The sequence below is a fragment of the Mustelus asterias genome, unplaced genomic scaffold (assembly GCF_964213995.1).
Source record: "Mustelus asterias unplaced genomic scaffold, sMusAst1.hap1.1 HAP1_SCAFFOLD_1063, whole genome shotgun sequence".
NCBI classification, from domain to species: Eukaryota; Metazoa; Chordata; class Chondrichthyes; order Carcharhiniformes; family Triakidae; genus Mustelus; species Mustelus asterias.
In genome coordinates, this window is record NW_027591008.1 from 117,711 (window position 1) to 130,641 (window position 12,931).

Here is a 12,931-nt window from a genome sequence, read left to right on the forward strand (position 1 = left end):
ACTGTCCCCCATCAAACACTTCCAGGACAGGTACAGCACGGGGTTAGATACAGAGGAAAGCTTCCTCTACACTGTCCCCATCAAACACTCCCAGGAAAGGTACAGCACGGGGTTAGATACAGAATAAAGCTTCCTCTACACTGTCCCCATCAAACACTCCCAGGAAAGGTACAGCACGGGGTTAGATACAGAGTAAAGCTCCCTCTACACTGTCCCCATCAAACACTCCCAGGACAGGTACAGCACGGGGTTAGATACAGAGTAAAGCTCCCTCTACAGTGTCCCCACATGTTTGAGTAATAAACAGGTCAACGGTTTCTGATTGTGGGAGTTTTATTGTTTTTTCAGAACGATAACTCCTTGAGGCGGGGAGTTGGAAAACGGGATCACAAGTACTCGTCTAAAACCGAAGCTGGCGTCTTGTTGGTGTTGCCCTGGAAACGGGAGGCCCCAGACTCCTTTCACTGTTGTTTGTTCAGGAGAATGGAGTTGTTGTCATTCAGCCCCTTGTTGAGGCCGTGTGTCAAAGGTCGGTGGAAGTTCACCCATTGCTGATGTCATGCCTTGGGGTGAACCCTTCCATGGATTTGGCGTAGATGCCCCCTTTGGGGGTGTTCCTTTCTACTGCATCCCCTCGCAACCCACTTCCATCTTCCTGACAATGCCATCTCAGCCACACCTCCTCCCATCACCAAAACCACGGGTTGCCGTCCTCGATCACCCCCAGACATCTGCCCTACCCTCTTCCAGTTAATCACCTCTCCCACAATGAGCAATGCCACAGAGGCCCTCATGACAACCTGCCCATCCCTGCCACCCAATCCCCCTCAGAGACGAATAATCGGGAGCAATGCCACGGAGTCACTCCGACGTAAATCCCACCCCTGCATCCCAATCCCACTCAGTGTCGATTAATGAACCCTCGCACCGGGAGCAATGCCACGGAGTCACTCCGACAAACCTCCAATGCCAATTCCCACCCCCCCCCCCCCCCCCCGCCGGCCCCCGCCCACTCATTCCCTCCTGCGTCGCTGGGGTCCCCCAGCTTGCTCCCTGAGCTCGGAGTTCGCGTTGCCCATCAGTGGTGAATGGCCAGCATTGGGCCAGCCTCTTCCAGAGGAGACTCCGATCACGCAGCAAGCTAACCGCTGCCCGGCGTTCCCGTGGACCAGACTCCCGGGGTTGTCAAGGTGACCCAGGTCATCTTCATTCTCATGGATCTGCAGCCAACATGGAAGGAGAGAGATGGGGAAGAGCATTGGAATTGGAATTGGAATTGGATCACCAGACGCATGTTTGAGACGCCATTCCCAAACCCTCACCAAAACCCTTCCATACATCACCCCTCACCCTGCACCCTCACTGCCATCCTGCCCCAACCCTGCCCCCTTACCCACACACCCCCAACCTGCCCACCTACCCCTCACCCTGTCCTCTCACCACCACCCTGCCCCCAACCCTGCTCCCTCACCCTAACTCCCACCCACATCCCCCACTCTGTCCCATCACCCTGCCCCCCCCACCCACATCCCCCACCCTGCCCCCCCTCCCTGCCCCCTCGCCTGCTCTGGTTCCCTATCTCTGTAGCCTTCTTCAGCCTCTACAACCTCCCTATCTCTGAAACCTCCTCCAGCCCTTACAACCCTCCCTATCTCTGTAACCTCCTCCAGCCCCTACAACCCTTCCTATCACTGTAGCCTTCTTCAGCCTCTACAACCCTCCCCATCTCTATAACCTCCTCCAGCCCCTACAACTCTGCCTATCTCTGTAACCTCCTCCAGCCCCTACAACTCTCCCTATCTCTATAACCTCCTCCAGCCCCCACAACTCTGCCTATCTCTGTAACCTCCTCCAGCCCTCACAACCCTCCCTATCTCTGTAACCTCCTCCAGCCCCTACAACCCTCCCTATCTCTGTAGCCTTCTTCAGCCTCTACAACCCTCCCCATCTCTATAACCTCCTCCAGCCCCTACAACTCTGCCTATCTCTGTAACCTCCTCCAGCCCCTACAACCCTCCCTATCTCTGTAGCCTTCTTCAGCCTCTACAACCCTCCCCATCTCTATAACCTCCTCCAGCCCCTACAACTCTGCCTATCTCTGTAACCTCCTCCAGCCCCTACAACTCTCCCTATCTCTTCCTAAGCCTCCCAATGTCCTGGCCACAACAGGTCCACAGCAGACACCATCTCCCTGGCCCTAAACTCAACCCTGGAACACCTAGATAACAAGGACACCTATGTCAGACTCCTATTTATTGACTATAGCTCAGGCTTCAACACCATTATTCCTACAAAACTCATCTCCAACTTCCGTGGTCTGGGCCGCGGCTTTTCCCTATGTGACTGGATCCTGAACTTCCTAACTCACAGACCACAATCAGTAAGGATAGGCAACGACACCCCTTCCACGATCATCCTCAACACCGGTGCCCCACAAGGCTGTGTTCTCAGCCCCCTACTATACTCCTTATACACGATGACTGTGCGGCCAAATTCCCCTCCAATTCGATTTTCAAGTTTGCTGACGGCACCACCGTAGTGGGTCGGATCTCAAACAATGACGAGGCAGGAATGAGATAGAGAATCTGGTGAACTGGTGCGGTGACAATAATCTCTCCCTCAATGTCAACAAAATGAAGCAGATTGTCATCGACTTCAGGACTTCAGGAAGCGTAAAGGAGAACATGCCCCTGTCTACATCAACGGGGATGAAGTAGAAAGGGTCGAGATCTTTAGCTGTCTAGATCACCAATGACCTGTCCTGGTCCCTCCATGCCGACAAGATAGTTAAGAAAGCTGTTCGTTAGTCAGTTGGTATGTGACCTCAGACTTTTGTAGCTTTTTCCCAATGGAAGAAGGTCCTTCCCTCTGTTTGAACGATAGGATGAGGGCTGAATTGGTTAAGGTGGACTGGGAGAGCAGACTGGTAGGTAGGACAGCTGAGGAACAGTGGAGGATTTTTAAGGAGATCCTTTTCAGTACTCAGCAACAATATATTCCGGTGATAAAGAAGGGTTGTAAGAAAAGGGATAACCTGCCGTGGATAACGAAGGAAATTAAGGAGAGTATTAAATTAAAGACCGATGCGTACAGAGTGGCCAAAAATAGTGGAGAATTGGAAGATTGGGAAAACTTTAAGAAACAATAAAGAACGACTAAGAAAGCGATAAAGAAAGGAAAGATAGGTTATAAAGCTAGGCTAGCTCTAAATATAAAAAATGATAGTAAAAGCTTTTACAAATATATAAAAAGGAATAGAGTAGCAAAAGTGAATGTTGGACCCTTGGAGGACGAGAGGGGGGATTTAATAGTGGGAAATGAGGAAATGGCTGAAACTTTAAATACGTTTTTTGTGTCGGTCTTCACGGTGGAAGACACAAATAGTTTACCGAATATTAACGATAGAGGGTTGGTAGGAGGAGAGGTACGCAATACAATTAATGTTACCAGGGAGGCAGTGCTTGGTAGACTAACGGGACTGAAGGTGGACAAGTCCCCGGGCCCAGATGGAATGCATCCCAGGGTACTGAAAGAAATGTCAGAGGTAATAGCGGATGCGTTAGTGGTTATTTATCAAAATTCGTTGGATTCTGGGGTAGTGCCGGCGGATTGGAAAACGCCTAATGTTACGCCGCTGTTTAAAAAAGGAAATAGACAAAAGGCGGGTAACTACAGGCCAGTTAGCTTAACGTCTGTAGTTGGGAAAATGCTGGAATCCATCATTAAAGAAGAAATAGCAGGCCATCTGGATAAGAATGGTTCGATTAAGCAGACGCAGCATGGATTCATGAGGGGAAAGTCGTGCTTGACGAACTTGTTGGATTTTTATGAAGATGCGACTAGTGCGGTTGACGGAGGGGAACTGGTGGATGCGGTGTTTTTGGATTTCCAAAAGGCGTTTGATAAGGTGCCTCACAAAAGGTTGCTGAAGAAGATTGGGTCACACGGAGTTGGGGGTAGGGTGTTAGCGTGGATTGGGGATTGGCTATCCGACAGGAAGCAGAGAGTCGGAATAAATGGGTGCTTTTCTGGTTGGCATGGTAACTAGTGGCGTGCCGCAGGGATCGGTACTGGGGCTTCAACTATTTACCATTTATATAGACGATCTGGAGGAGGGGACTGAGTGTAGGGTAACAAAGTTTGCAGACGACACAAAGGTAAGTGGAAAAGTGAATCGCGTGGAGGGCGTAGAAGGTCTGCAGAGAGATTTGGACAGGCTGAGTGAGTGGGCGAGGATCTGGCAGATGGAGTATAACGTTAACAAATGCGAGGTTATTCACTTTGGAAGAAATAATAGCAAATCGGATTATTATCTAAATGGAAAGAAATTACAACATGCTGCTGTGCAGAGGGACCTGGGGGTCCTTGTGCATGAGACGCAAAAACCCAGTCTGCAGGTGCAACAGGTGATCAAGAAGGCAAATGGGATGTTGGCCTATATCGCAAGGGGGATAGAATATAAAAGCAGAGATGTCTTGCTGCATCTGTACAGGGCATTGGTGAGGCCGCAGCTGGAATACTGTGTGCAGTATTGGTCCCCTTATTTGCAGAAGGATATATTGGCCTTGGAGGGAGTGCAGAGAAGGTTCACCAGGTTGATACCAGAGATGAGGGGTGTTGATTATGAGGAGAGACTGAGCAGATTGGGTTTGTATTTGTTGGAATTTAGAAGGCTGAGGGGGGATCTTATAGAGACCTATAAGATAATGAAGGGGCTGGATAGGGTAGAGATGGAGAGATTCTTTCCACTTAGAAAGGAAACTAGAACTAGAGGGCACAGCCTCAAAATAAAGGGGGGTCGGTTTAGGACAGAGTTGAAGAGGAACTTCTTCTCTCAGAGGGTGGTGAATCTCTGGAATTCTCTGCCCACTGAAGTGGTGGAGGCTACCTCGTTGAATATGTTTAAATCACGGATAGATGGATTCCTGATCGGTAAGGGAATTAGGGGTTATAGGGATCAGGCGGGTGAGTGGAACTGATCATCTTCAGATCAGCCATGATCTTATTGAATGGCGGGGCAGGCTCGAGGGGCTAGATGGCCTACTCCTGCTCCTATTTCTTATGTTCTTAAGAGAGAATGTCCGGGGTGCGTGGGGTCCTTAATTATGCCGGCTGCTTTGCTGAGGCAGCGGGAAGTGTAGACAGAGTCAATGGATGGGAGGCTGGTTTGCGTGATGGACTGGGCTACATTCATGACCTTTTGTAGTTCCTTGTGGTCTTGGGCAGAGCAGGAGCCATACCAAGCTGTGATACAACCAGAAAGAATGCTTTCTATGGTGCATCTGTAAATGTTGGTGAGAGTCGTAGCCGACATGCCAAATTTCCTTAGTCTCCTGAGAAAGTAGAGGCGTTGGTGGACTTTCTTAATTGTAGGTCCATTCAAAAGTCCATCAAACTTTTGAATGGACCTACCTCGCATTAAGTTGATCTTTCTCTACACCTTGGCTAGGACTGTAACACTACATTCTGCACTCTCTCGTTTCCTTCCCTATGAACGGTATGCTTTGTCTGTATAGCGCGCAAGAAACAATACTTTTCACTGTATCCCAATACTTGTGACAAAAATACATCAAATTAAATCGAACAAAAATCTCTGTAACCTCCTCCAGCCCCTACAACCCTCCCCAACTCTGTAACTTCCTCCAACCTCTACAATCCTCCCTCTCTCTGTAACCTTCTCCAGCCCCTACAACCCTCCCTATCTCTTGAACCTCCTCCGGCCCCGACAACCCTCCCTATCTCTGTAACCTCCTCCAGCCCTACAACCCTCCAGACCTCAAAAACACATAAGCCCCGCTGAGGTCTCTGCCGCACCTTTAGATCATCCACTTGCGTAAGCAAATTATGCGTACAGCAAGATCCCAGTGCGGTGCTCCCTCAGCACTGACTCTCCCACAATGCGGTGCTCCCTCAGCACTGACCCTCCCACAGTGCGGCGCTCCCTCAGCACTGACCCTCCCACAGTGCGGTGCTCCCTCAGCACTGACCCTCCCACAGTGCGGCGCTCCCTCAGCACTGACCCTCCCACAGTGCGGCGCTTCCTCAGCACTGACCCTCCCACAGTGCGGCGCTCCCTCAGCACTGACCCTCTCACAGTGCGGCGCTCCCTCAGCACTGACCCTCTCACAGTGCGGCGCTCCCTGAGTTCTTGCATCAATTGAGTGTCGGACTTGCATCGCGGCTCGAAGTCAAGTTGTGGGGGGTTGGAAACCACGACATTCTGACCGCGAATCTAACTCAGCGGGCCAGGTCCAGTCGTTGGCAGACTGTTGTGAGGTGGCACACTCCCCATTTTACGTTCCAAAGTACTGCTTACCACGATGGAGCGCCCGATGATCGAATGGTGCCCGAGCTGTACTTGCGTCAATGTCTCGTGCAGCGATCCATCTGGACTGGGCCTGAAGTTCCCCAAATCGCCGGCGTGGCTGAGGGGAAAGAAAACCAAAAGGTCACAACCAACATGAAGCATATTCAGGTCGCTCGGGACACCTGCCGAAGAAATGCTCGCTTCCTTCAGACATCTAGAATGTTCCGTACCACCTGACAACCTCCTTGCTCAATGCCAAGAGTTTGATCATCCCCGTGGCGCTTTGGTCACGGGATCGCTCGCATTCACATCTGCCCCTGAGGAGTCGAATAGAAAATGGTCGCTCATATCGAAGGTATTTCTTCGTAACAACAGGTAATGGGGAAAAGAAGTGGGAGCCGGAGGCGGGTGGCTGGATAGACAAGGAAAATTGGATCTTTCGCACAGCGAGTTATTGTGATCTGGATGGTACGACCCGAGAGCAGATTCCCCCTCGGAAAAGGGAGGAATTGGATAAATACTGGGAGGGGAAAAATTTGCAGGGCTGTAGGGGCGGGAGGAAAGGATGGGTGGGTGGGGAGGAGTGTGTGTGGGGGGACGCAGTGGTTCAAAGGGGCTAGCACAGGGTGAATGGGCCGAATGACCTCTTCCGGTGCAGTAACATTGTCAAACATTCTCCAATGTGAAAGCAGATAAGATTCCAAAGTTCCCCAACCTAGTCTGACTCGAGCGTCAAAACCAACTGCCCCTCACACATGGGGGAGGTGGTGGCCTTGTGGTATTAGTCACTGGGCTTATAGCCAGAGGCCTAGGGGTTAATGTTCTGGAGATCCGGGTTCAAATCCCACCACGGCAGATGGTGGAATTTGAATTCAATAAAAAAATTTGGAATTAAGAATCTGCTGATGACCATGAAACTATTGTCGGAAAAACCCACTTGGTCCTTGAGGGAAGGAAATTGCCATCCTTGCCCTGGTCTGGCTGACATGTGACTCCAGAACCAGATTGCCCAGGGATGGGCAATAAATGCTGGCCCAGCCAGTGATGCCCACATCCCACGGGTAAATAAGTAAACAGACACCATGCCCCCTTCCTCAATCGCCTACCTGCCATGCCTCATGTTGTGTGGGTTGAAATGACCGCCCAGTGATTCACAACCATTGCTTAAGTCTCCAAACTCATGCACGTGCACGGCGTGAGGCTTTCCACTGCTGCGAAACCCGTGAAGATCGAACAAGATCTCTGTTCCATTACTCCTCTGTGAGATGAAAGAATTAATAACAGCACGGGGTTAGATACAGAGTAAAGCTCCCTCTACACTGTCCCCGTCAAACACTCCCAGGACAGATGCAGCACGGGGTTAGATACAGAGTAAAGCTCCCTCTACACTGTCCCCATCAAACACTCCCAGGACAGGTACAGCACGGGGTTAGATACAGAGTAAAGCTCCCTCTACACTGTCCCCATCAAACACTCCCAGGACAGGTACAGCATGGGGTTAGGTACAGAGTAAAGCTCCCTCTACACTGTCCCCATCAAACACTCCCAGGACAGGTACAGCACGGGGTTAGATACAGAGTAAAGCTCCCTCTACACTGTCCCCATCAAACACTCCCAGGACAGGTACAGCACGGGGTTAGATACAGAGTGAAGCTCCCTCTACACTGTCCCCATCAAACACGATGTGGAGATGCCGGCGTTGGACTGGAGTAAACACAGTAAGAAGTTTAACAACACCAGGTTAAAGTCCAACAGGTTTATTTGGTAGCAAAAGCCACAGGACAGGTACAGCACGGGGTTAGATACAGAGTAAAGCTCCCTCTACACTGTCCCCATCAAACACTCCCAGGAAAGGTACAGCCCGGGGTTAGATACAGAGTAAAGCTTCCTCTACACTGTCCCCATCAAACACTCCCAGGACAGGTACAGCACGGGGTTAGATACAGAGTAAAGCTTCCTCTACACTGTCCCCATCAAACACTCCCAGGACAGGTACAGCACGGGGTTAGATACAGAGTAAAGCTTCCTCGACACTGTCTGTAACCTCAAACTGTTAGGAGTGATGATCTATCAGTGACAGCTCCCGTTCCACGCACCTCTCTGAGATGTCAGTGCGGAAGCGGAAAGGCAGAGGATTTGAACTGGAGACTAAATCCGCTGGAGACTTCCCTCCCCCAGCTTCCCCCACAGGGGGCCAATGGCCTCTTCCTCTGTACCCGACAGTCACCTCTTCTCCCGCACGTCACCGTCTCAGGAGAGTTTGGCAGTTGGCAAAATCCCGGAGTACATTTTGAGTAGTGGGTCAGATCTCTGCCCAGAGCCCTTGCCCCGTCGCCTGGTCACTGAGACACCCCCGCCCCCACCACCTCTGTCCCACCCCCACTCACTTTCTTCCCCTTCACCCCTGGCATCTTTGAACAGCTATGACCGCAACTCTGCCCCCGCCCCCCCCACCCAACCCCGTGTTGACATACCTGCCTCCGAAGGCGAATCTCCCCAGTGATGTTGTTGGCATCCTGTGCGCCCACTCGGGGGTTGGGCTGAACGTGGCAGATGGCGTGGTCCAGCGGGTGTCTGTCCCCCCAGTGGCGCCCATGCTCCCGTGGGTGCCCGTGATCCCGGTGGTGCCCGTGCCCCCGAGGATGACCGTTGCCCTGTGGCTGTCCTTGCCTCACCTGAAATGAACCACAACAAACGCCGGGACCAGTTATTGCCCGCTCCGTCAACCTGGTGCCTCCTCAGAGGTGAGAGGAAGAAGTGGCCTTTTTTTAGCCGGAGGCTTCCCTTCCGGACTGGGAGCCATGGCAACCAGCAGTCTAGTCCGGGCCTACAAGGCCTGAATTGGAAGCTAGCCTGGCATAGCTCACGGCCACTGAGCATCTCAAAGTGCGTCGCTGCCGGTTAGATACCTTTGGATGTGTGGTCACTGCCTTTGAGTGGGAAACCGCCGACTCACGCACAGGAAGATCCCGCAAACAGCAGCGTATTAAATGACGGAGGTCACCTGTTGTTCAGTGCCGTCGGTTGAGGGAACATTGTTGGTCCCCTAGGACACTGAGGAAGGAACCCTACTGAATGCTGCCCCTCCTTTCCCCACCCTCCACCCCCCCCCAAAACACAGCCCCCTGCACATTTCCAATAGTGGCGACATTTTATCCACCTGAACAGGCGGCTAAGGCCTCCATTTCACACCTCATCAGAAATTAAGCACGTTCGACTTTGCAGCACTCCCTCAGCACTGACCCTCCCACAGTGCAGCGCTCCCTCAGCACTGACCCATCCACAGTGCGGCACTCCCTCAGCACTGACCCTCCCACAGTGCGGCGCTCCCTCAGCACTGACCCATCCACAGTGCGGCGCTCCCTCAGCACTGACCCACCCACAGTGCGGCGCTCCCTCAGCACTGACCTTCCCACAGTGCGGCGCTCCCTCAGCACTGACCCTCCCACAGTGCGGCGCTCCCTCAGCACTGACACTCCGACAGTGCAGCGCTCCCTCAGCACTGACCCTCCCACAGTGCGGCGCTCCCTCAGCACTGACACTCCCACAGTGCGGCGCTCCCTCAGCACTGACACTCTGACAGTGCGGCACTCCCTCAGCACTGACCCTCCCACAGTGCGGCGCTCCCTCAGCACTGACACTCCCACAGTGCGGCGTTCCCTCAGCACTGACACTCCCACAGTGCGGCGCTCCCTCAGCACTGACCCACCCACAGTGCGGCGCTCCCTCAGCACTGACCTTCCCACAGTGGGCGCTCCCTCAGCACTGACACTCCCACAGTGCGGCGCTCCCTCAGCACTGACCCTTCCACCGTGCGGCGCTCCCTCAGCACTGACACTCCGACAGTGCAGCGCTCCCTCAGCACTGACCCTCCCACAGTGCGGCGCTCCCTCAGCACTGACCCTCCCACAGTGCGGCGCTCCCTCAGCACTGACCCTCCCACAGTGCGGCGCTCCCTCAGCACTGACACTCCCACAGTGCGGCGCTCCCTCAGCACTGACACTCTGACAGTGCGGCACTCCCTCAGCACTGACCCTCCCACAGTGCGGCGCTCCCTCAGCACTGACCCTCCCACAGTGCGGCGCTCCCTCAGCACTGACCCTCCCACAGTGCGGCGCTCCCTCAGCACTGACCCTCCCACAGTGCGGCGTTCCCTCAGCACTGACACTCCCACAGTGCGGCGTTCCCTCAGCACTGACACTCCCACAGTGCGGCGTTCCCTCAGCACTGACACTCCAACAGTGCGGCGCTCCCTCAGCACTGACCCTCCCACAGTGCGGCGCTCCCTCAGCACTGACCCTCCCACAGTGCGGCGTTCCCTCAGCACTGACCCTCCCACAGTGCGGCGTTCCCTCAGCACTGACCCTCCGACAGTGCGGCGCTCCCTCAGCACTGACCCTCCCACAGTGTGACGCTCCCTCAGCACTGACCCTCCCACAGTGCGGCGCTCCCTCAGCACTGACCCACCCACAGTGCAGCACTCCCTCAGCACTGACCCTACCACAGTGCGGCGCTCCCTCAGCACTGACCCTCCCACTGTGCGGCATTCCCTTTCCCTCAGCACTGAGTCTCCCACAGTGCGGCGCTCCCTCAGTACTGACCCTCCGACAATATGGCGCTCCCTCAGCACCGACCCTTGACAGTGTGGCGCTTCCTCAGTGCTGACCCTCCGACAGTGCAGTGCTCCTTCGAAAAGCGTCGGGCCCAGGTTATGGAGCTCAACACGCTGGCGGTGGGGTTCCAAACCCGCACTCTCATGACTCGGAGATGGGAGTGGGAGCCTGTGGGTCACGGCAGTTGCTTTCTGGGTAAGGCGTTAGGTGCTAATCTCCATTTCTAAGCAGTTTGGGGAGTCAGGCAAGAGATGACCATCTAGGCCCAAGGCTTCCAAGTTTCAAGGGTGCCTGTCGTCAGTGGCAACGCACTCGGTGGGGTACATGAGATGGAGAGAGCTAGAACACTCCGCTGCGATGAACTGTGCGCGATTTACGGTTGACCTACCCGTTCCCTGTGTGTCCTGTGTTCATCAGCCCTCCTGGCATCATCACATCCAAATCTGTCCACAAGATAGGAGAACAGTCAGCATCGTCCATCTCTCTGGTGACAACATCTTCCCTCTTTCCTTAACCCCACATCCTGCTCCCACAGAGATAAGATGGAGGACGAGATGGCGAGCCATCCTTACACAGGCCATTCAGCCCACCTACTCTTCCCAGTGACTCTCCTGTTCATCAGTCCAGTCAGTGTCCCCTTCCCCGCCACATCTCCCTGTCCCTTGGCAAGTTTAACTCCCTCAAATGCCCCTCCAATTTCCTCAAAATCGTTCAGTCTTCCCTTCAGCGCTCCCCCCCCTCCCCCCTCTCCGCAACCCCTCTACTTTCTCAGAAGACTAAGGAAATTTGGCACGTCCGCTACAACTCTCACCAACTTCCATAGATGTTCATAGAAAAAAAAGTAAAGTTTGTTTATTCGTCACAAGTAAGGCTTACATTAACATTGCAATGAAGTTACTGTGAAATTCCCCTAGTCGCCACAGTCCAGCACCTGTTCGGGTCAATGTACCTTCACCAGCACGTCTTTCAGAGTATGGGAGCACCCGGAGGAAACCCACGCAGACACGGGGAGAATGTGCAAACTCCACACAGACAGTGACCCAAGCTGGGAATCGAACCCAGGTCCCTGGCGCTGTGAGGCAGCTGTGCTAACCCACTGTGCCGCCCGGCATTCGTTCTGGTTGTATCACAGCTTGGTATGGGTTCCTGCTCTGCCCAAGACCGCAAGAAACTACAAAGGGTTGTGAATGTAGCCCAGTCCCATCACGCAAACCAGCCTCCCGTCCATTGATTCTGTCTACACTTCCCGCTGCCTCGGCAAAGCAGTCAGCATAATTAAGGACCCCACGCATCCTGGACATTCTCTCTTCCACTTCTTCCGTTGGGAAAAAGATACAAAACGTACCAACTCAAGAACAGCTTCTTCCCTGCCGTCATCAGACTTTTGAATGGATCTACTTCGTATTAAGTTGATCTTTCTCTCCATCCTAGCTATGACTGGAACACTACATTCTGCACTCTCTTGGCAAGTCATGTTGCAGCTTTATAGAACCTTAGTTAGGCCGCACTTGGAATACAGTGTTCAATTCTGGTCGCCACACTACCAGAAGGATGTGATGGCTTAGGAGAGGGTACAGAAAAGATTTACCAGGATGTTGCCTGGTATGGAGGGCATTAGCTGTGAGGAGAGGTTGGAGAAACTTGGTTTGTTCTCACAGGAACGATGGAGGTGAGGGGCGACCCGATAGAAGTCTACAAGATTATGAGGGCATGGACAGAGTGGATAGTCAGAAGCTTTTTCCCAGGGTGGAAGAGCCACTTACTAGGGGACACAGGTTTAAGGTGCGAGGGGCATGGTTTAAGGAGATGTGCGAGGCAGATTTTTCACCCAGAGGGTGGTGGGTGCCTGGAACTCGTTGCTGGGGGAGTGGATTTGAAAGTGACTTTTAAGGGGCGTCTTGACAAATAAATGAATGTACATACATGCAGGCTTGGAGGGCCTGTTCCTGCGCTGTAATTTTCTTTGTTCCTTCCTTCTCTATGAACAGTATGCTTTGTCTGTCCAGCGTGC

The 12,931-nt window shown here is 53.2% G+C and overlaps 1 protein-coding gene across 1 annotated transcript; it reads right to left on the minus strand.

Annotated features, from left to right (window-relative positions):
• Nucleotides 1-315: 315 nt before the first annotated feature.
• Nucleotides 316-11,363, minus strand: LOC144487825 (uncharacterized; the record flags this gene model as incomplete). The annotated part of the gene is made up of 5 exons (XM_078205898.1): nucleotides 316-1,220; nucleotides 6,317-6,425; nucleotides 7,414-7,565; nucleotides 8,782-8,982; nucleotides 11,309-11,363. Coding segments are annotated over 5 exons (724 nt in total), but the record flags the coding sequence as incomplete, so codon positions are not given.
• Between the last annotated feature and the right edge of the window lie 1,568 nt (nucleotides 11,364-12,931).